The sequence below is a fragment of the Lissotriton helveticus genome, chromosome 6 (genome assembly GCF_964261635.1).
Source record: "Lissotriton helveticus chromosome 6, aLisHel1.1, whole genome shotgun sequence".
Taxonomy (NCBI): Eukaryota; Metazoa; Chordata; class Amphibia; order Caudata; family Salamandridae; genus Lissotriton; species Lissotriton helveticus.
Window position 1 is genome coordinate 314186042 of NC_136067.1, and position 24347 is coordinate 314210388.

At 45.4% G+C, this 24347-nt stretch overlaps 1 protein-coding gene across 1 annotated transcript in view; it reads right to left on the reverse strand.

Moving 5' to 3' along the window:
- Window positions 1-24347, reverse strand: part of GEN1 (GEN1 structure-specific endonuclease) — a 367902-nt gene that overhangs the window by 248798 nt on the left and 94757 nt on the right. The window contains exons 5-7 of the mRNA XM_078647757.1: window positions 13061-13171; window positions 11977-12050; window positions 11160-11251 (exon numbers count right to left, since the gene is read on the reverse strand). Of these exons, the coding sequence (XP_078503883.1) occupies window positions 11160-11251; window positions 11977-12050; window positions 13061-13171 (277 nt within the window). The remainder of the gene's footprint in view (window positions 1-11159; window positions 11252-11976; window positions 12051-13060; window positions 13172-24347) is intronic.

Below are 24347 nucleotides of genomic sequence, written 5' to 3' on the forward strand. Positions count from 1 at the left end.
GACACAGCAGGGTAGGAACAGGCGCTCACCAGGATATCGCAGGTCCGATCGCCTCACGTCTTCTCCACTAAGGCAGCAGGTCCGGACTGCGCTCCGCAGGCGAGTTCGCAGCCAGGCAAGGGATCCAGCCCCCGATCGCCTCCACTCCGCCCAAAGTTCACCCGATCGGTGCAGGGCTCAGCAGGGGTCCGCTAGGAGACGTCCTCAGTCGCGGCGCCGCCGCCGATAAGTTATCGCGCCCACGACCTCCGGCCCGCCAGGGCCTCCAAAGCCTCGGGCCACAGTGCGTCGCGCCGCCCAGGGATGTGCACTTCCGCCCAGTGCCAGGATGGGCTGTCCAGCCGGCGGAGTGTTGAAGGGCTCCGGTGTCGGGACCGCTGCTGCAGTGCGTCTCAAATTCACACTCCGGAGTTATGGAGGTGTCCTCTGCCAAACCCCGAGGGAGCGGGGGCCCGCAGGCGCCAGGAGCAGGATTATAAATAGGATTAATTGGTGTAGCCGGCGGAGCTCACTCAACGAGCGGCCATCTCGCAGCTCGGCTTAGCCACGCCCCGGGTGACTTAATATTTAAAAGAGAGGTTTTTGACCTGTCAAAAGGATTTCTTTTGATAGGTCGAATTTCAGTTTTTACACTGCTACAGCCAGGCTACACTGCAAAGCATTTAGCCATGTTTTAGATTGTCACTGTAAAGGATGGCACAATAGGTGCTGCAGTCCATGAGTGTAATTTAACGCAAAGGTCCTGGGTACATTTTGTACAATATACTAGAACTAATATGCAAGCTGAATATACCAATTAGGTTTATACCAATTTCATTTTGTGGAAAAAAGGAGGAGCACATGTACAGGTCTCCAGGAGCAAAAACAGTCAAGGTAAAAATCTGGGGGCAAACCACACAAAATATGGTCATTCCTAGATGTGGTTGCAGTCCAAGTGGTTTTCTGTCTTGGTTTGGCACACTGTCTGGGTCCTAAGTGCCAGGAAGTCTAGAAATCTGAACTCTGTGATATATGTTCCATGTTCTAGCGTAGTCTCAAAAATTTGTCAAGAAGGCCAAAAATTATTTTTGGGACTAACAGCACCCGTAGCCAGATATTCTTGTTATGTCACATTTTTGCCAGGAACCACCTGATGACCCATACCTACCTTTTCAGAAATTATGCATCTAAGCTGGAAGAGAGGAAAGGAAGACTCAACTGGACTGCTAGGAGGATATATGCACTCACAATTATAGGATGACTTGTTTGACTATGCAAGATCCTCCATGCTGGAAAATCAAAATGTGCTGAGCCACTAACAATCAGCCTTTGGGATGACCTCATGTTCTGTGGAACACTGGGGACCAGTGGACTGTCAGTAGTGTATTAACAAAAATAGCCACCTAGAAGCAGGACTCTCCCTAAGAAGTCCTTCCCAGAATCCATCAATAAAGTACTCAAAGGTTCCTGGCACAGAGACATGCATCTGCAGATTTTCATGGCTCATGCAGAAGAGCAACAGCATGTGTCAGAAATTCTTATTTTTCTGTCAATATACGTTCACACACACACACACACACACACACATATATATATTTTTAATTTATTTATACATACATATACATACATACTCGCATAACTCTAAGGCTATAATACTTTCAAATGTAGTATAGGAGTAAGCTAGATAATAGTAATCGCCTACTGTGGTAAGTTAGAAGATTTCAGTATACTGCAATATGGGGAGGACACTGGGTCAGCATATTCTTGCCTGGAAGGTGAGATCAGATTGGGAAGTTACAGACATAATTTCAAAGGTCTATGTGTTCTCTGGAAGCGAAACTGAGGGTGCTTTTAATAATATTTGTCAAGCATTATAGCGCGAGAGTACGTTTTTAAAGAAAAAGTCAATGCTTTGTTAGAAAGACTAGGACAAAACAAATTTGTGTCAGAACAGTCAAATGTTTTGAATTACCTTATTGTGGGTGTGGCGATATGTGAAGCAATAGCCCGACTTAAAGAGCTAAAGGGAGCGGGCCTAGATAGGCTGTCAAAGGATATAAACCTCAAAAAGTAAGGCAGATAAATGTAATGTACTTATCTATTCATTTACAGGTTCGCCCCTGACGAAGGGACGCTAAGTCACGAAATGCATTGGGCTTAATTCAAGAAACTCTGTAATCGATGCTGAAAAAGTAGCATTGTTAACACAATATTCAATGAATGTATTAAGAAATATATTAACAGAAAATGATTGTTGATATGATACAAATCATACAATGACGAATATAGTCTATTCATACAAATGTAAAAACAAGTGGTTAAAGATGAATTAATTATCGGTTAACTAGAATTCAAAGTTAGCATTTAACCAAAAAAATGGGCACGTTTGAGATCGGGTCGCCTGACAGGGGCCCGACCACTTTCAAATTAAAGGATATAAACAAGCCATTATTTCTGTGCCAGTGATCTCCATCTAGTATGACTGTTTAAACCCCATTATGCCTCGGAATAAACCCACAATCGCAAAGGACAAGGCATCACTTCATTAGTTTTGAAGGAAATAAAAATAAATTGCTGTGTGAGTCATATACACTTATTTCAACATTGAATTAGGATTACAAAACAGATTATTTTTTTAATACTAAGACTATTTCCTAATTTGTTTTATATTGAAATTGAAAAGTGACTAAGCAAGGTCACTGGAGATATAATTAATCTATAAGGATGAGAAAGTGTTTATCCCAAGTAGATGTCTCATATCTCAAGGGTCCCACTCGTTAGTTGATTTGATGTTTACCGTGGGGGCTGATAACTGTGCTCTGCTGGTAATTGGCACCACTGATGCTGTCAAGGCTTTCAACAAAGTCAATTCAATCAATCAATCAATCAATCAATCATTTGTAAAGCGCACTACATACCCGCGAGGGTCTCAAGGCGCTGGGGCGCTACTGATCGAACAGCCAGGTCTTGAATATCCTCCTGAAGGTCAGCAGGTCTTGGGTCTGTCGTAGGCTCAGTGGGAGGGTGTCCCATGTCTTGGCGGCGAGGTGGGAGAAGGATCTCCCACCGGTAGTTGTTCTTCGGATGCGCGGGATGGTGGCGAGTGAGTGGTCGGCAGAGCATAGCTGGCGGTTGGAGATGTAGAAGGAGAGCCGTCTGTTGAGGTAGGCTGGGCCGGTCTTGTGGAGTGCCTTGTGTGCGTGGGTGAGGAGCTTGAAGGATATCCTCTTGCTGACGGGGAGCCAGTGCAGGTTTCTCGGGTGGGGGGTGATGTGGCCGTGGCGTGGTACGTCGATCATCAGTCGTGCCAAGGCGTTTTGGATGCGTTGTAGTAGTTTGATGAGCTTGGTCGGGGCTCCCACGTAGAGGGCGTTTCCGTAGTCGAGTCTGCTGCTGACAAGGGCCTGGGTGACTGTCTTTCTTGTATCTGTCGGGATCCATCTGTAGATCTTGTGGAGCATGCGGAGGGTGTTGAAGGAGGAGGAGGAGACGTCGTTGACTTGCTTCGTCATTGAGAGCGTTGAGTCGAGGATGATTCCCAGGTTGCGTGCGTGGTCAGTGGGTGTCGGGGCTACCCCCAGTGCCGTCGGCCACCAGGAGTCGTCCCAGGTTGAAGGGTTGGAGCCGAGGATGAGGACCTCCGTCTTGTCCGAGTTCAGCTTCAGGCGGCTGGTCTTCATCCAGTCGGCGATGGCCTTCATTCCTTCGTGGAGGTTGGCTTTGGCGGTGATGGGGTCCTTGGTGAGGGAGGGGGATCAGCTGAGTGTCGTCGGCGTAGGAGATTATGTTGAGGTCGTGCTGTCGGGCTACGTGTCCATGTAAATGTTGAACAGCTTCGAGCTGAGGGAAGATCCCTGGGATACGCCGCAGATGATCTCGGAGGCTTTGGAACGGAATGGGGGGAGGCGGCGCTCTGGGTTCTGCCGGAGAGGAAGGAGGTGGTCCAATCAAGAGCCTTGTCTCAGATCCCTGCGGCGTGGAGGCTTGAGCGTAGTGTGCGGTGGCAGACGGTGTCGAAGATGGCAGAGAGGTCTAGGAGGATGAGTGCTGCGGTCTCACCGTTGTCCAGCAGGGTCTTGATGTCATCGGTGGCAGCAATGAGGGCAGTCTCAGTGCTGTGGCTGCTGCGGAACCCTGACTGGGAAGTGTCCAGGATTCTGTTTTCTTCGAGGTATCGGGTTAGCTGTCGGTTGACGGTTTTCTGGATCACCTTGGACAGGAAGGGGAGCAGAGAGATGGGTCGGAGGTTCTTGAGGTCTCTTGGGTCTGCTTTAGGTTTTTTGAGTAGGGTGTTGATTTCGGCGTGTTTCCAGATCTCTGGGAAGGTCGCGGTCTTGAGAGAGAGATTGGTTGTTTATGGGGCAGGAAATGCGGAATCCTAATTTTGCAGGTATTTTAATTGTAGCAGCGCAGTCTTTGTATAGATCTCCCATAGCCAGAGTTTAAGGTAAGAGGGACCTTGACTCAGTAACTCACATCTAGAAATCAGACAAAGTGGTGCTCTGTCACTGATCCTCTCTGATCTGTTAACTGAACCTTTAGCATAACATTTCATAATGGATGAGGATCTGCTCCCTGCCCAGTCCCACGGATACAGTAATAAAGTAGTAATGCATACCAACAAGCTGAAAGTATATACTTCAGACCCAGAAAAGGTACTGTTCTAGGCAGAGAAATTAGTGAGCGATTTTAAGAATCCCTCTGAGTACTTGCATAGTACCAAGTGTGCAATGGAATGTAAACTGAGTCACCTCAAACACAGAAAGAAAAAAGATGTTTAGGCGTAAGCAGCACATTCATTGCTTGCAAGGCGAGGGCTTTTTCAAGGCTAAAATAGAACATGTTTGACAAAATTATACATAACTCTTCACAAGATATAAAACCTCTTTGTGAAGCACAGTGCACAAAATAAATTGTGATCATGGACCAGGCTCGTGCTCAAGGAAACCTTCAGTGAAAAGGATCTTTAAATTCCTTTTAAAGCAGAATTTGTAAGGATTCAAACATCTTAGCACCTTCAAACCTTACCAGTATAAACTATTATAAAGATGGTATTTGAAGAATGTGCAAGAAGCACTGCCCCATCAGATCAAAGTGAACCTGGGTTAATAAATTAGGTCAGTAGCAGTGTTCTTATTTCCCTCAGCTTCTTCAAACTTATTCCTTATCAGCAGACTGGAAAAAGTTGTATTCTTTTGACCTGCAGAGTTGAAGTAAAGGTCAGGCGTGTTCAAAAGCAACTGGGTTCTCTTTATTTTTCTGGCCCTTTGAATATTTTTACTTCTGGGACACATGCAATGAGAATTAATTGCTTAACATAGTCAAGTAAAAGACTGAACTAGGTGATGATGAACCAATGAATATTATATCAATGGTGGCAGCATTGATCGTGAAATACTTTTCTTTTACAATGTGTTGAGGAACGTTTCCAATAGTTTTGCAGAAATTTACATAAACCTTTTGCTGTTCTTGTTTGGGTATCTATGAGGAATTTTTGCGATTACCTTGATGAGTTGTCGTGGACTATGTAGTATGGGCTTGCAGGCTTATTTATTTTTGTATCCACAGGTTCAGACAGGGAATATAATGCTTGGTAATCACAAGAGTTTTGATTACGCAGAGGTTGCTAAGATGATTTCTCTAGTAAGTCTCAGGTAAATCTGATACGCTTTAGAGATAATTTATGAGAGTAGGGCTTCTTTCATTTGTTAATCTTGTTCGATTTCCATTTCAGTTTTTTTTTCTTCTCTCTTCGGTTCCCTCCCTCTTACCCTTTTCCTTACTTGATCGTTTTAAAACCTTTCCTGGTATTTAGAATTTGGAGATATCAAGAGGTGGACTATATTGTTCATCGCTCTGATCCTAATGAAAGTATATGGCATACTGGAAAAGCAAAATTCCAAATAAAATCATAAGACATTATAGTCATATAAAAAAAACAAGCTTAAAGCTCGCGAGGGTTAGTAAGAGTAGACTAGACTAATTTGAACTGTTATGAGTTTTGATAACAAAATTTTATTTAGGGCCTATGGCACTCTAACTCATTAACCTTGTTACCTTTTCCAAGGTAGAGATGCTAATATCAGACCTTTTATAATTTGTCCTTAATATATGATCCGTAGGGAACAATAACAAAGTAGTTATAACAATATATGTAGGCCAAAGCCCATGACATGTCAGCTAGAGAATTTTTAGTTGCTAATTTTGACCGTCTATTTGTAAGCCAAACGACAAAACCATATTGAGACTAACATTATTTGATAAGTTGGTGAAAGGCGTCATATTTAACAACAATACATTAGTTAACCCAATGAGACTTTGTGGGCAGCAAGTAGGCACTTCTCAAAGGAGTTTGCATACCAACTGTAATATCAGCAAAGGCAACTTATATGCGTTTTAGAACAATGCTACCGGAGTAGCGTTGCTCGGTGCACATTAATCCCCGGTTACAAACGGCTATTATGGCATATTACAGTATTTCAAAAAAGAAAAAGTTAGCTTGCTAAATTGAGTTGTCGCTCCATGAGCTAGCTAGCGCAAGTGCTTGGCGTGCGCTAGAGTTGGTTCCCGTAATCCTACCTGACAAAGAAAGAAAGTCACTGCTGTCCTGCTCGCAAAGTTTATTCCTCTGTCACTTTCGAGTACATTGTTAAGAGTGCTGTATTTGATTATCAATTTTGCCACTCCAGGGAAGAACTACTGTTACACTGTCGATAAAATCTAGTAGACATGAAAGCAGCTTTCCAAATTCAGTTCAAATGTGCTTGACCTACACCTGAAATATTGCACCCCATTGGCAATAAGTTCGTCAAAATCCTGCATTCTGTTTAGATAGCAATTGGGAGAAGATGATAAGATAATGAAATCAATCAATCAATCAGAGCACTTGTAGAGCGTGCTACTTACCCGTGAGGGTCTCAAGGCGCTGAGGGGAGGGGGGGGGTGGCGGGGGAGTGCTGCTACTGCTCGAAGAGCCAGGTCTTGAGGAGTCTTCTGAAGGCGAGTAGGTCCTGGGTCCGCCGTATGTGGGTAGGGAGGGTGTTCCAGGTCTTGGCGGCGAGGTAGGAGAAGGATCTGCCGCCGGAGGTCGTTCGTTGGATGCGAGGGACAGCGGCGAGGGAGAGGCTGGCAGAGCGGAACTGGCGGGTGAGGGTGTAGACGCTGAGTCTGCTGTTAAGGTAGGCTGGTCCGGCATTGTGGAGTGCTTTGTTCCCGTGGGTGAGGAGTTTGAAGGTGATCCTCTTGTCGACGGGGAGCCAGTGTAGGTCTCTCAGGTGGGGGGTGATGTGGCTGCGGCAGGGGACGTTGGCGATCAGTCGGGCGGAGGTGTTTTGGATGCGTTGTAGTCGTCGTAGGTGTTTGGCTGGGATTCCTGCGTAGAGTGCGTTGCCGTAGTCCAGTCTGCTGCTCACGAGGGCCTGCCTCACTGTTCTTCTTGTTTCGGTCGGGATCCACTTGTAGATCCTGCAGAGCATGCGGAAGGTGTTGTAGCAGGCGGAGGAGACGGCGTTGACCTGCTTAGCCATGGAGAGGGAGGAGTCGAGGATGAATCCTAGGTTGCGTGCATGGTCGGTGGGTGTTGGTGCTGTTCCCAGTGTGGTCGGCCACCAGGAGTCGTCCCAGGCTGAGGGGGTGGGTCCGAGGTTGAGTACCTACGACGGCGTTGACTTGCTTCGTCATTGAAAGCGTTGAGTCGAGGATGATTCCCAGGTTGCATGCGTGGTCGGTGGGTGTCGGGGCTGCCCCCAGTGTCGTCGGCCACCAGGAGTCGTCCCAGGTTGAAGGGTTGAAGCCGAGGATGAGGACCTCCGTCTTGTCCGAGTTCAGCTTCAGAAGGCTGGTCTTCATCCAGTCGGCGACGGCCTTCATTCCTTCGTGGAGGTTGGTTTTGGCGGTGTGTTGGTCCTTGGTGAGGGAGAGAATGAGCTGGGTGTCGTCGGCGTAGGAGATGATGTTGAGGTTGTGATGGCGGGCCACTTGTGCGAGGGGGGCCATGTAGATGTTGAACAACGTCGGGCTGAGGGATGAGCCCTGGGGGACGCCGCAGATGATGTCAGTGGCTTTGGATTGGATGGGTGGGAGGCGGACGCTCTGGGTTCTGCCAGAGAGGAAGGACGTGATCCAGTCAAAGCGCCTGATGTCGTCTGTGGCAGCGGTAAGGGCCGTCTCAGTGCTGTGGTTTCGTCTGAATCCGGACTGGGATGGGCCCAAGATGTTGTTGTCTTCCAGGTGGCGGGCCAATTGCCTGTTGACGATTTTCTCGATGACCTTTGCCTGGAACAGGAGCAGGGAGATGGGCCGGAAGTTCTTGAGGTCCTTGGGGTCCGCCTTGGGCTTCTTGAGGAGGGCGTTGATTTCGGCGTGCTTCCAGATTTCCAGGAATGTTGCTGTTTCGAAAGAGATGTTGATGATCTTCCGTAGTTGGGGTGTGATGGCTGCGTCTGCTTTGTTGAATACGTGGTGTGGGCACGGGTCTGCCGGAGATCCTGAGTGGATGGAGTTCATGACCTTGCGTGTCTCGTAATCATTGACGTTGGACCAGGAGGTCAGGCGCATGGCGCTGGTGGTGTTCACAGGGGAGGTGGAGTCTGGCGTAGTAGGGGCGGTTGTGGTGTTGAAGCTGTCGTGGATGTCAGCGATCTTGCGGTGGAAGAAGATGGCTAGTGAGTCGCACAGTTCTTGTGAGGGTGGGATGTCGTTGGCGCTGGGGTTGGAGAGTTCCTTTATGATGCTGAAGAGCTCTTTGCTGTTGTGTGCGTTGTTGTCCAAGCGGTCTTTGAAGTAGGATCTCTTGGCTAATCTGATGAGGTGGCGATGTCTGCGGGTGGCGTCCTTGTGGGCTGCGTGGTTGTTCGGTGTGCGTTCGAGGAGCCATATTTTCTCCAGTTTCCGGCATGCGTGTTTGGAGGTCTGGAGCTCGTCGGTGAACCAGGTTGCTCTCTTGCTGGCATGGCTGTTGGAGGGTTTCTTGAGCGGGACGAGGGTGTTGGCGCAGTCGTCGATCCACTGTCTGAGGTTGCGGGCTGCGAGTCTGGGTTGGTGGGGTCGGTGGGTGGGTTCTGGGTGAGGATGGTGATCAGCCGGTCTTCGGTGACTTTGCTGCAGCAGCGGTGAGGCAGCTGTTGGGTGCGGTGGTGCATGGCTGGTTTCTTGAAGGTGAAATTAATGCAGCGGTGGTCGGTCCAGTGGAGTTTGGTGGTGTGGTCGAAGACGACGTGGGTGCCTGAGGAGAAGATGGGGTCCAGCATGTGGCCGGCGGCCTGGGTGGGTGCGGGGACGAGTTGTTTGAGGCCGAGGTTGGCGATCAGGGTGGCGGAGTTGGTGTCGTTGTTGTTCTCGAGGTGGAAAACAGGTCCCCGAGGAGGATGTAGTCCATGGAAGCGAGTGCGTGGGTGCTGGCGAGGTCAGCGAAGGAGTCGCTGAACTGAGCCTGGGGTCCGAGGGTCTGTAGACGAGTGTTCCTCTGAGGGTGGTGTTGGGGTCGGTGTGGATCTGGAAGTGCAGGTGTTCGGCAGTGTTGAGGGTGTCATCTGCGTGGGTGGCGACCTTGAGGGTGGACTTGATGGCTATTCCTCCTCCGGTTCCGTTGGCGCGATCCCTGCGGGTGATTTTGTAGCCGTCCGGGATGGGTATGGCGATGTCGGCGCCGAGGAGTCTTTCCACCAGGTCTCGGTCAGGAAGGCAACGTCTGGGGCGGAGGTGTCGAGCAGATCCCAGAGCTCGACGGCTTGTTTGCGTGCATAGCGGGTGTTGAGGAGTATGCAGCGGAGGTGGATGGGTCCAGTCCTTGGAGGTTTGGTGGTTCTGTCGCAGGTGAAGCTGCAGGTGCGGCAGGAGAAGGGTCCGTGGGTCCATTTCAGAGCGGCCTGGAAGCAGGTGTGGTTTCGGCCGGCGTTGAGTGCGTGGAGGCTGCTGGCGTCGTAGTGGAGTCTGGTGTCGTGGTGTTCGCGGGGGCCAGGGGTTCTTGCACTGGGCGTGGACGGGCTTGCCTTATGCGCGGCCGCGCAGCTGCCGCCATTTAAAGGGGGAGCTGGGAGGGAGGAGCAGCTGGGAGGCCGGAGGCAGGGGATTGAATGGGCGCGGGCCGCAGGGGCAGCAGCGGCGGGAAAGAGAGCAGTGGGCATGGGGGGCGAGGAAAACAGCGCCTAGGAATGGGCAGCAAGACCAGGATGCAGTGCACAGGCGCTGGTGGAGCTGCAGCGGGGGGGGGGGGGCGACTTACCAGGCAAGGTCAAGGGTCGCTCCACAGTGCTGACACAGTCCTAGGCACGGGAGGATGATGTACATATGCTGATAGAGTTTGCACGCAAGCGCGAAATAAAATAATCTTCCAAGTCTATTCACACAAATGTTCAAAATTGCTCAGAGATGAAAGGTGGTAGTATTCAAGAGCCATCATGATGTACTTCACACTCAGGAAACATAGTTTCAGGGAGTGAATGCTGCCTTGATTTTCTTTTGTTTACATACAAAGCTGTCTCTAGTTTGTGTCCAGTCTAGGCAACTCCTTTCATTTACTCTCAATGTTTCTGACTGACTACAAAAAAAATCCTGACATCATTGAATAAAGATCCTCAAAAGAGTCTATCTAGCAGATTTATTGAATCAACTAATTTTAAAATTAATGATATCAGTGTGCATTAATGATCAGTAACTTCACTCTACAAATTCATCAGTTTCTCTTGTGAAAGAACCAGCAGAGAAAAGCCCCTTCTGCTTGTGCAACTGTGATTTGAACAAGTCTGTATTACTTCTAAAAGCCCATCTTGCATTAATTTCATTCCAGGCACCCCTTGTCACTGCTTTTTCATACTAAGCTACATGCACAGAGTTCTTTTCAAACTCTCAGCGTTCTGGATAGATCCATTTTCATCTCCGGACATGAACACTAAGGAGGATTAAAAATAAATTTTTGAGCGAAAGATCCTCTTTGTAAACCAGACTGTTTCGACTTTTGGTCTATTAAAACATGACAGATAGTCCCTACAGAAATATTATAGCAAAATAAATGCTGACTGTCAAGCATTATTGGCAGGATTCTATGCAGGTACCCACTCATGAAAAACAGCTTTCAACATAGCGATGCCCAGGAATTATATAAAGGTAAGATACTTTAATAGACAACAAGAACACAATAACAATGTGTTGCATATTAGTCCTATGGTAATAATGGCACATACCTGGATGACAGCATGTGGGACAATGTGCGACTTTCTTCAAAGCCTTAGCTGAATTTCTGCCATTTTCAAACTGTTCAGCCCAATGATCAAACCTAAAAGAACAACATTCATATATAGCAATACAAGCAATAACTCATTGCATCGGGTACTTCACTTTATTCCTTTAATTTTGGCCTGATGGGAATTATTTACAGACGATGTGGATGTCTGATCAATATTTAATTTTGAAGTTACTCATGTTTCTGCACTTTTGAATCTCATATGCAGTGGGTTTTACCTTATTTATTTATGTGCTGCATACATTTAATTGTAAAAAGCTAAGTAATTATATGTATAGTAAGTAATGACTTGCTCGATAAGGCAGAAGTGTAAGATCTGTTGTTGAACCTCTAGTTAGTGTAACTTGTAAAGGGAGGTTCAAGAGCCTCCCACTGCCATACCGTTATCTTGTCTGTGAGTGCAAGTTAGAGGTTTTAGTGCATGCATCACTTGAATGAAGCTGTGACAGAGCAAGGCTGCAAGAAGTGAAGTGCCTAAGTCCACACAAAGAGAAGCTAAAGAACATGAAAGACAGAACATACAAGCAAGTGAACACCATGAAGCAACAAATGCTGAAATCTTTAGAAAAACAAACTGCAAGACTATATTTACAGCCCATCAGTGTATGAGTACAAATATGTAAATAGGTGGTGAGTTAGCATATGCATTTACCTCCAAGTAGAAAATCTGCCACTTGTACATTAAAGAAACCCATGCTGTTTATTTCATGTGATCAAACTGATCAGATCGAAAATGTAGAGCTGACTCGTATATTTACCTCTGCAATATACTCTGCCCGTTCAACATCCGAATTAGCTTCAAAACATGATCCTTCCCAACTCCTGGAATGCCCTTCGAAACAAATAAAAGTTAAGATATCAGAAGCCTCGTCACTTAAGTAACTATTGAAGTGGCAAATAGAAAAGATTACTAAGCACTGCCACTGTGGTGCTCTCGGTGCATCAGTTACTTTCACATATGATAAGAAGGATATCGTTGCCGTTTATGAAGAATAGAGAAAGGACCCTGCCACTGCAGCTGTATGAAGACAAGATCTCATGAATGTATGAATGAATGAATTAATAAGTTTCTTTTTTATTTATGCTACGCAACTCCGAAGAGGTCCCACAAACAAAATCTCAAAATACATACATACATAAAAATAAAATGACCAAAATACAATTTTATGCACAAAGTACATAAGAATTACCCCGAGCAATAGATCTAACCGTCACAAGTAAACATCCAAAATTCAAAAACATCATGTTCAACAATTTACCAAGAGACGGCAAAATATTGCACCTAAAAATAGGTAAAGTGTCTTCCGTGCTGCTAATACAAAATAAGCAAAAATTTAAATTAAATTACATTTATAGCGAACAAATCGTCCTGGGGCTGGGCTACGATAGAAAGCAAGACTTAGCTAGTTACATCTTACGGAAGAGAAAAGTCTCTAAGTGTGCTTTAAAAATGGAGATAATCAAGTAGAGAGTTCCACAGTCTAGTCAAAGAAAGGATATAGATCTACCTCCTGCTCTACTTTTGGGCACTTTAGAAATAAATAACAACTTAGATTGGCAGAGCGCAAGGACCTCTAGGGAGAGTATATAATAACAAACGCATGCATTCCTCATTTAACACCTTGGGCCTTGACACTGGCCTTTGAGGAACTGTTTGCTTGGCATCCACTTCTCTGTTCCTTTCCTCGCTGGGATGCACTGTTTAGGTAGCCTTTTGCTGTACACACAGATACACAGGAGGCACTTCCCAAGATGAACACATATCAATTAAGTGGCATTTCAACCCATTATTATAACAAGAATACACTACACAAAGAAATGTAAAAACTAAAAATGACATACTTTTGGAAGATAATCACAGCCAAGAAGAATAGCAATTCCAACGAGAGCATCTCGATCCAGGCCTAATCTCTCTTTAATCGATGCCATGGTGTAGCAATCTACGTGTGGGTCCTGAAAGAAAAGGACATTTGGATTATTTAACAATAAGCATTTTATCTGCCATTCAATCTAGAAATGTACAATATTGATTGCAGTGCCAGATAGGACCAAGGAGATCTCAAAACGTCTGGAAATACACATGAAAGCCAGACTACCCCCCACCGCAGCATGAGCTCCTACTGCACAGAACTAGAACAAAGCGCACATCTCTACTGTTTAAAAGAGATTGTGAAACAAGAGCGGAGTCCTGGGAATAATTAAACGTGGATAAAATCCACAGCCAGACAAATCAATATAATTTTCACTGCTATTATTTTAATCAAACTCAAAGAAGGCTATTAGTTCAACCAAAAGGTTTCTAATTAACATTTTTCACTCTTTGCCTTGTTTTAGTATTTTCATGCTCATAACTCTGAATCTATTGGTGCAGAATGTAGCTATTAAACGGGCTGTAGACCACACTTCGGAGTACAAAGTGAAAACAGTCTTCCAAAATTATACACTTTTGAAACTGACCACTGAAACCTGGAAATGGGGTCCGACTGAGGACAAAAAGAGTTCAGTGTGGCAAAGACTAGTTCTTAGCAACTGTAAAGTCTGGTTAATAGGATAACCAAAGACCAATGCTAGGGGTAAAGGGGTTCATTTCAGGATCAACTTTATCTCAATCAATCAATGAGCAGGGAAAGGTGCTGAATTTCCCCGGAGGTATCAAACTTGAAGGCCATATCAATAATTTCATAAGTCTTTATTTCGAATATTTCATCATAAAAGACACAAACATAAAAATAAGACATCATATAATACACATCAAATTTAAAAAAAATTGTTTAAAACTATGTGTACACTTAAAACAATTTGTACCATAAAAGGTGCTAGCAGCATAGAATATAGCAGCATATAGTGGATTAAGGAATGTAATACTATTTCACGATATGAACATTACAGGATAGTACAGGACCAACCCATATCTTAGTGTTTGGCCATAATGATCCACATCCAACCTAAGAATTTCGCTACAGCTATTACCAGAGGTTCCTTTGTGTCGATCCTAAGGATCCTCAATGCCTCTATCCCAACCCGTGTACCAATGTTCCGACAAATAGGTTTAAGCCATTTGTTCCGTGGGGCTCTGTAGGCGGGACATATCAAAAATATGTGGGCAATTGATTCCTTTTGATCGGTACACCATTGACAAAATTCATCCTCCTGACCATTCCAGTTTTTTGTAAATGTTTTTATTGGTAGGGAGCCAACCCTAAACTGGTGGTATAACTTCCTATCACTAGTCCTGGTGATAGTGTCCCAATAGTCTTCTATTGATGGGTCAAGTTTGTGCTCAAGGAACATTCCAGTCAAAGAAGAAGCATTGGGCTGTGTAATATATTTTTGGCGGACTGATAGCCAATATAGGTCTCTAAAGACTTTTTTAGGGGGAAATGGGTTATTAGCAGGATCTAGCCACAAGTTACACAATCCAATATTCTCAAGGAGGATTCTTACTTGTCTGAACATAAGATGTTACCCGAACTCAGAACAGATCTAACATCCAGAATTGCCTTTACAAAAGGTGCCAGTTTGGGTATTGTCCAGATCTTCCTCCATAGAGCCACGGGCTTATAACGTGCCACATCCTCTATTGAGTGGCATCCCAAGTCCATTAATAGTGGCTTCAATGGGCTAGAGCGAGGGAGACCTGTTAGATTTCGTAAAAATTTGTTCTGGACCTTAACTAACTGGGAAAGGTCCGCAAAACCCCAGAGGTCCACTCCGTACAGGATCACTAAACTTATCCGGGAATTATAGATCTTTAAAGCGGGACCTATCCTTTTTGTCAGCGAGGATCTCTGTTCTTTGACTAAGCTCCCTGTTAGCTGGGCAAACTTAAGAGATAAGAGTATCAATTTGGGGCTTCCAGCTTAGTTTACTCTCCAAAACAAGCCCCAGGTAGGTCATAACATTGGTCTGCTCTAGCTGTATGTTATTCATTGTAGCATGACCAACCACTGACCTGCTCTTTGAAAGGATCATACATTTAGTTTTTGCTACATTTACCTATAGGTCGTTATCAAAGCAGAATTCTTCAAATTTATTCAGGGCCGCTTGCAGCCCCATCTGGGTCTTTGATAATATTAGGGTGTCAACCGCAAACAGAAGTAGCGGAATCTTAATGCCATCCAGAGAGGGGGCATCGGTTGGAAAAGCAGAAAAGTACTGCACAACCCTGTTGATGAACAACAAAAACAGGGTTGGCACTAGTACACACCCTTGTCTAACACCCCGGGACACTGCAAATCTGTTGGTAACCTGCCCTTGCTTTCCCCAGCAAACTTGTGCAAAGTTTGCTTCATGTAGCTAGATCACTATATCTAAGAGCTCCTGGGGCATCCCCATATTTTTTAGGGCCCTCCATAACTTAGTCCTGGGCACTAAGTCAAATGCTGACTTGAGGTCTATGAAGGCGTCATAAATAGTGCCACCTCCCAAAGTTACTACTCCCCAATAAAGCAATAAAAACCTAAAGACCTGCTCAATGGTGCTTGTGCATAATCTATACCCTGCCTGTAGAGGAGACAATATGTCTTCAAGCTCAATCCAGCTCTGGATTTTTGCTAAAACCAACCTTGCTACAATTTTTTGAATGGAATCAATCAAGCTGATTGGTCTATAATTCCCCGGGATGGAACGATCCCCCTTCTTGTATATTGGCAGAATCTCAGCTCCTCGCCATGAATCCGGAATACATGCCCCCCTTGCAATAGCATTTCCAAGGAATACAATGTAGGGCACCCAGTTAACTAGGTCGTATTTGAAGAGATCTGCTGGGATACAGTCCAATCCCGGGGCTTTTCAACAAGAAACCTTTTTTAGAGCATCTTCAACCTCTTTACTGGAAAACGTTAAGACTTGAGAGGTGGGCGGCGGTCGTAGGGGGGACAATGATTTTTCCAAATCCAACCCTAAAAACTGAGTACCAAAATACTCAACCCAGTCCTCGGTGGAGACATGATTGGCAGGAACTTGGGAGTGAGATGCATTCCCCATTTGACTATATGCCAGAACTTTGTCAGATTTTTCAACTTGCTAGCATCTAAAAGCTCTTGCCAATGATTCTCATCCCAGTCTTTTTTTGCACGATTTATAACTTTGAGATAATTTAACCTGGCCTTCCTGATGTCTATCATGTTTTTCGACCTTATTGCTATCGCCAGTAGACTGTAAGATTCACGGCATGATTTATTATACCATGATTTACTAGGAGGTTGGCATGTGGGTTTTAATGATTTGCTTATTTTAGTAAAGTGGGATTTTAATTCCTTAAATAACTCGCTGTGTAAAGAAGTTAGTTTCCCATTTATATCTTCCTGGGTTTCAAGTGAACGCAAAACACCCAGAGACCGTATTACCTCCACCTTTATCTTTTCCAGAACCCCTGGATCATCAATAATCCTCTCCCAGCGAACCCTGCATAGGTCATTAGTAAGCAGGGCTCCGCAGTAGCTATCTCAGTTTGGTTAGTACGATTTAGGCCTCAGGTAAGTTGGAGGCTCAATAGGAGTGGGTTATGGTCGCTCTCTGGGCGATCCAGAATCTTCATATCCCCTAAAAATGACCACTGCTCAATCTTGATAAGGATATTCAACTTTATATATATACCATTATCAAAGGCTGCCCTACCGTTTTTGTCAGAGATGGATCGCCCATTTGCTGCCCTAAAACCACGCTCTAGGCAAAAACCCATCCACTGCAGGGCCGATTCTGTCCACTTCTTGATTGGCTCAAGATCAAGGGGAGGAATATTCCACTGGACATCCTCCTCTGACAAAAGATTTTCCCCATCGAGGTTTAGGGGCTCGAATGAGCAATTAAAATCCCCAGCAATTATCGTGTAACAATCAAGCCTAACAGAATCAAAGAAAGTATACAGATCCAAAGATGTGCTAGAGCCACGCCCACCTGGCTGTCCTGTGATATACACGTTAACAATAAGGATATCCTGCTGATCTGGCCGTTGCAGGTTTACAACAAGGATATCTGGACTATTTACAGCAATTTCCAATGGTCTAAAGTTGATAGGTTGCCTGACCCAGATAACTAAACCCCCAGATGGTCTACCTATCTTCCCTCCTACTGCCGCTTTGTGGAAATTTAGGTACCCTGGGCGGTAGATGGGGTCAACAGACCACATCTCCTGGAAAGTCCATATATCGTGTTCCTCCACCAGGTCTGACCACTCAACTATAGATGTTTTACTCTTTAGAACCGCAATGTTCCAGGAGGCCAACGTGAGCATGTGTTTTTCACTTGTTTGTCTAGGCTGGGGGGGAACCTTGACATATTGAGGATCTGTATTAGACATCCCACTCATGCTAATGCACCCATACTCAGGGGACCCAAAATCCATCCTCATGGGCTCGCCAGCATCCGTTCTAATGCCCCCCACTGTTGCCAGGGGGTGGTTTCTCCTATTGCAGTGGGGGCTAGCATGCCTTTGGTTAATAAGGTTCTGGTTTGACAAATGGGTATCATCCAATGTGACATTCCCATGGGGTGGGCCAGTGCCATCCGGGACCAGGAGTGGGGTTTGGGTGCTAGAACAGGCAAGTCAATCCACCTCATCCAGTATTCCAAATCTGTTCACTACTGGGACGTTATAGATGGAATCATTTCCCCATCTCCTATCGGGGCATCGGGTGGCAAGAGGTGCTTCCACCACACGCTTTCTCACCACGAGATTTTGAATCGGGTAAAAGTAGGAGAGAGGATAGGATTCAATACCGGTGGCCATGCCCACTCTTCCCCAATCACAGATATACTTTACTGTGGTCATGTCTCTAAAGTTTAGCACAATACAATCTCCTTTCATTATTTTCTCACGCCTCCCAACCCAGCCTACTTTTCGTACAAGTATGATCTCACTAGACACATGTAGGGGAAGGGGCCTATGCTTATTCAGCCAATGTGTAGACTTATTTGTAAGTTCTTCATAAGATTCTGTGGTGTTTGTACCCAAATCGGGAACCCCCGCAAGGACCACTACGTAGGGCGTACAATCTGGGGGGAGGTCCAAAACTGTTACATTAGGTCTCATTTCTACCAGTTTTGAACACAACATATTTCGAGTGCTATCCACTTGATGATCCGGAATTTGGGGGTCTTGGGCCCCATGGCTACTGGAAGCGGGCACTCTTCTGGCAGGTGCAACAACTGGCCTCTTTAATTGTGTATTGTCCGGTGGGCTTTGTGTATTTCCCCCAACTAGCTCAAGTAATAGACCAGGGTTGAGTGTCAAGGGTGTCTGTGTGTAATAACCTTCAATAAGTGCTGGAAACAGGTGCAGTTGAAGTGAAGGATTTATTGAATAAGTAGATCTCTACAGAGCACATCATCTGCTGTTGAAGTCCAGTACAGTACAACTCCTCTAGCATTGAAACATAACATTCTACATCTCATGACATCATAAACCCTATGACAGCAATAACCTGTCCTCATTAATATAAATAATTAAGACAAATACACAGCACAGAATGTACAGCCATACCAATTACACATAGAATATAACTAGGCTGTGGGGTTTTAGGTTTAAACCTATAATAACTGATAAAACCACACTGAAAGAAAAATAGCCCTCACCGGTGAAAACATATAAACACTGAAAAAACACCTGCACAACCACAAACTAAATACCATTCAAAGAAAGGAAAAAGAAAGTGAAAGAGTCATTTTGTTCTTACTGAAGGGGTCAATAAAATGTAACTTTGTAATACAAGCTAGCAGTAAGAAAGACTGGCTAACATTATTCTGCTTGAGTTTTGTTCTTTAGGGATGCCACTAAAATATTGTTTCTTCTTCCTTTTACTTTTTTCAGTTTTAAGGCCTTTGGTCTAAAGATGCAGGGGTTAGAATCAGGTTTTAGGTTTAGTTTAATTATTTTATAAACTGTAGAGAATCAGGACATATCAAACTTACATTTGATATTTTGGCTGCATTTGATTCTTTCACTGATAGGTAAAATGGCTAGTTTCATAAAAATGTTTCCTAATATGTGTCATCACATTTACCCACAGAGAATGGGTAAGAAACCTTAATACATCTGACCATAGTTTCTAGTGGGTCAGTATCAATAGTAGGTGAATTGCCAACACCTCAGTCTTTAAACATTAAATACAAGGTATAGTGACAAGTATATATATCACCAAGCATCTGGGATAGTGGTGAAAATGTGACACCAGACTTTTGGAAAGCATGGAACGCAGTGTCACTTGTTATGCTCTGCAAAAAAGGTTTTTTGCAAGTTCAACAAAGATTGGAGTGATATTGTGTGTATTTGTAGTGATTCAGCTACGTATATAAAAATTTGTGTGATGACCTGTCAAAATTGATACCCGAGCTGAAGTGATTCCCTGTAGGAGATCCTTGCCACTTGTTAGATGGTATGCTGAAAGAATCTTTGAAATCTTCAGAGTTAATGAGGGATGCTGTTGACTTTTTAGTACATTCTGGTGCACTGTTTTCTTATGTGCAGAAACTAAAACGCAAATATTTATCATTTCGTGCTTTATGTGGCATCAAAGAAAGAGTCATCCCAACTGTGTCCCTTAGCTGACAGTTCTCAGCCCAAGGGGCTATGAATGCTGAGAGGGCCTTTTCACAGACGTTTACATGGGAAGGAAAGCACGAGCGCACATGACCAAAGACTCACTGAAGAAGTATTGTATGGTGTACTGCAATAAGATTAATTTGCAAAAATCTCTTTGGACCTCATATACACTATACGTACACTGTCTATATACCATGTTCTTTCAGTGCAGAAATAAAGCAATGATAAAAGCAAAACGTTCCATAAACACCGGAAAACACTTTTTCTGTTGTTTTTAGTGCCTTGAAAATGTGTAACCACTGATAACAACAGTTTTTTAAGATATTGAAAACACTGAAAAAACCCCACCAGAATTTACCAAAAATAGAAACTGAAAACAGGACAGCCTAAATATAACATACCTCCTTTTCTACAAAGGAAACCTAATACAAATAAAACATTCTATGATAAAATGAAATGGAAAATAAGAATGCAAAAACTAAAATAAACTAATCACGAAACCTTCGAGGAATTACAGGTACTCTAGAACGTTTCCTTCTTAGTACAGAAGAACTTGAACGAACAATATCTGTATATCCTTTTAGAGCAGAAAAGTTAGAGTGGTCAGTGTAATCATCTACTCGTAACTTGTTACCATCACACTCAACTTTGACCACCTTAGACACGTTCCACCAAAATCCACCGTCCACTCGGACGCAGTTGTTCCCAATTCTAATAACCTTCAGTGGGTTACTAAACCTACCTTTTCCTTTCCTAACATGCACTGGATTCCTGACTCTTACAAAATCACCCACGCACAAACGAACTATTTTAACACCTTTCTTCCTGTCGAACCATTTTTTCTCTTTGTCTTGCATGGAATCTACATTAGCTTTCACACTCTCCATAACTGTCTCGATATCAGACAAAGAATCCATCCACTTATTCATCCATCCAGGACGGAAACTAGTATTGGCCTTCCTTCCTCTTAAAACTTCAAAGGGAGAGCATTTCGTGGTAGAATGTGGTGTCGTTCTATAGGACCACACCATGCTCTCTAAAGTAGACAAAACATCATGTTTACCCTTTACAGCCCACTTAATACATTCACCAATAACTCTGTTCATTCTCTCCACAAGACCATTACCTTGTGGATAATATAAAGAACCTTTGAGGTGTTTTAAGAAAACACTCAAATTCCTGACTCACAAACTGGGAGCCATTGTCAGAAACCAAAAAGCATTTACAATGCAATGGTTTCGCCTTTGGAAAAGTTAGAGCTATTGGCATTGTAAATGACAAAATGTGTATTTATGTGTTGGTTTTGAAAACAGATAAATAAATGGGATTGTCATTTACATTGCCATTAGCTTAATCTCTGCAGTGGGAGGGAGGGAGACACAGAGGGAGGGAGGGAAACAGAGAGTGGCTGACAGGGAGGGAGACACAGAGGGAGAGTGGGAGACAAGGAGGGAGACAGGGAGTGAGACACAGATGGAAAGTGGGAGACAGGGAGGGAGACACAGAGGGAGGGACGGAGACACAGAGGGAGGGAGACACAGAGGGAGGGAGACACAGAGGGAGGGAGACACAGAGGGAGGGAGACACAGAGGGAGGGAGACACAGAGGGAGGGAGGGAAACAGAGAGTGGCTGACAGGGAGGGAGACACAGAGGGAGAGTGGGAGACAAGGAGGGAGACAGGGAGTGAGACACAGAGGGAAAGTGGGAGACAGGGAGGGAGACACAGAGGGAGGGCCGGAGACACAGAGGGAGGGAGACACAGAGGGAGGGAGACACAGAGGGAGGGAGACACAGAGGGAGGGAGGGAGACACAGAGACACAGAGGCAGGGAGACACAGTGGGAGGGAGACACAGTGGGAGGGAGACACAGTGGGAGGGAGACACAGTGGGAGGGAGACAGTGGGAGGGAGACACAGTGGGAAGGAGACACAGTGGGAGGGAGACACAGTGGGAGGGAGACACAGTGGGAAGGAGACACAGTGGGAGGGAGACACAGTGGGAGGGAGACACAGTGGGAGGGAGACACAGTGGGAGGGAGACACAGTGGGAGGGAGACACAGTGGGAGGGAGACACAGTGGGAGGGAGACGCAGAGGGAAGGAGACGCAGAGGGAAGGAGACGCAGAAGGAGGGAGACGCAGAGGGAGGGAGATGCAGAGGGAGGGAGATGCAGAGGGAGGGAGGGAGAAGGAGGGAGAGAGAGGGAAGGAGACGGAGAGAGGGAGGGAGACAGAGGGAGAGAGAGAAGGAGGGAGAGAGAGAGAGTAAGATGTGTGTATGCTGGGTCTGGTGGCTCAGTGGACGAAGGTGTCTGCTGCAGGGACCTGTGTTTAACCTCATGGTCAAAATTTGTTTTTGCTTTTGCCCCGCCCCCTCCCCCTCTGACCCCGCCCCCACCGGTGCGGCCCTCGGCCGCAAACCACACTGTAAATTTGGCACCCCGAGAGCAAGTTTGTGAGTACCCATGGCCTAGAGGGTGTTTTTTTTTCCCTTGGGCCCTCTAGCTACTGCAGGAGTGAAGGTCCAGTGCTTGATTGGCTGGCCAGAACAGGAGAGAAAATATCCCAGAATGGACAGCCTAGTGAAGCAACCAGCTAAGTATAATAAGAAATACTATGAATGGAACTGGTAAGCTACTAAAAGCATAACTGAAAACCATAACTCACACCTCTTCATTCATCATTCTGCTAAGTGCTCTGTCCTATGACATAACCGCTCCTCAATGGTCATCATCCATGACACGGAAACACTTCACTCATAGAATCAAGGCAAAGAAAACACACTTCCACACACACCCTACACAGTGCTACCCATGTAGGCAAGTGCTTCAGCGTCCCACATAGGGGCAGTAAGCGCTATATAAATGTTGCGATACAATACAATATATTGAATTTGCGTGGAGGATGAATCTTAACCACAAAATCCTTGATAGGGTTATTTATTACAGTAATCAATCACATAGCTAGGAGTGGCATAAAATCCACGTTGCTATCCAAATGTATTGTATCATTGGTGGAGTCACTCACTGAAAAAAGTATGGTTCAACCCGAGACCGCGCAAGATTCTTACTGCAGCCAATGCATTATACACTTGGAGTTAAAGCGGGTAAGCCCCTAAAAGTACACAATGCATTTAACTGGTTACTGTACAGACCGCCTTTGACTTCCAAAATGAATTGCAAAATGGGCTGTCTCAAGTATTTTTAGATAATCAAACAGCGAAAGTTAATAGTAATAAGGAAAATGGCTCTCGATACGTTTATGTACATTATAACGAGCCAGCTTCAGGAACTCATACCCTAGCAAGCGTATCTTCGTAAGGGGGGCTGGAAGCTGCCTTAGCTGGAGAACAGTCCAGGCGCCTGCCTGCCTGCCTGACCTGGTCGAACGTTTGTTTTGAAGCTTGTGGCTGGACATCTGGCGCTCTGCTGTGCGGCCTGGCCTGCACGAAAACATATGCGTTGTGGCTTCTCTCTGGGTATTCAAATACAAACAATGTAGACACCGGCTGTCCACTGTAATCTAACTGAGGAGTACGTTTTTAGAGTTCTCCCCCAAAAAGGAAGAGAAAGTACTTACCCTGCTGGTTGCTTTATTAGTTCCACCACCTATGCCTGTTCGGTACTCGATACACTCCCTCTAATCAGACGCCGACTTTGCAAGAGTCTCGTCCAATCAGAGTAGCGCTTATTGCGAGGTCACTCGACTGTCAGTTATTGCCATGGACATGGAGACAGAAGCTGCGGTGGAGTGTAATCCGCCACGTGAAATGCCAAAGTCGACACGAAGCCCGTTCTTCATAGCTGCTGGTGTAGATAGAGCTGGTTAGACAGCCCCTGGGATGCAAGGAACATAATATTAAGAAACGGAGTCAAAATGCCCGGGCGGCGCGTATTGATCTATTCTTTAATAACTTATGGCGGGTTAATCTCTGTGAACTACACTACCCAGGTTCCTCTTCTCCTAGCGTAAAATGCCTTTGTTATAAACTGTCGAAAGCGTCTCTGGGGCGCGATGCGAAATGATTACTGAAGTCTGTCGAGGTTGTTGTTTCTCGTATTCAAGACAAGTTGCATCTAATCAGTGAGCAGGGCTTTAAGAAGGATGAAACAAGCATTTACAAAATGGAACGGGCATACGGGAGGGAGGGGGGGGCGGGAAAGGAACGGACAGCGGGAGGGGGGACAGGAAAGGAACCACTCACCTGGACTTTCTCGGCCGGCGGTAGGCCGCCAAATGGCCCAAACAACCTCGACGAGCCAAAAAAAAAAGCCCCGCCCACCGCCGCATGACGTGGCCAAAAGAGAAAAATTCTCGGGAACACCCCCGAATCTGGTCCGGCCTTGACGGACAGATCCGGCACCCAATGGCTAGCCTCCATTTATGGAGCTAGCCAATGGGAGCCGGGGGACGTTCCCGAAGTCCTTATTGTAAACAAAGGATTTCGCCTGCGCCGAAAAGCTGCGCAGAGCGCAGCCTTCGGCAGGCTAAACCCAAAAAAACAAAAGTGGTCTGTCTAGTAGATCCACAAAAGCTCAAGTATAAATGGATGGCGAATGGGGTAACGGTGGAAGAACAAGGGTCATAC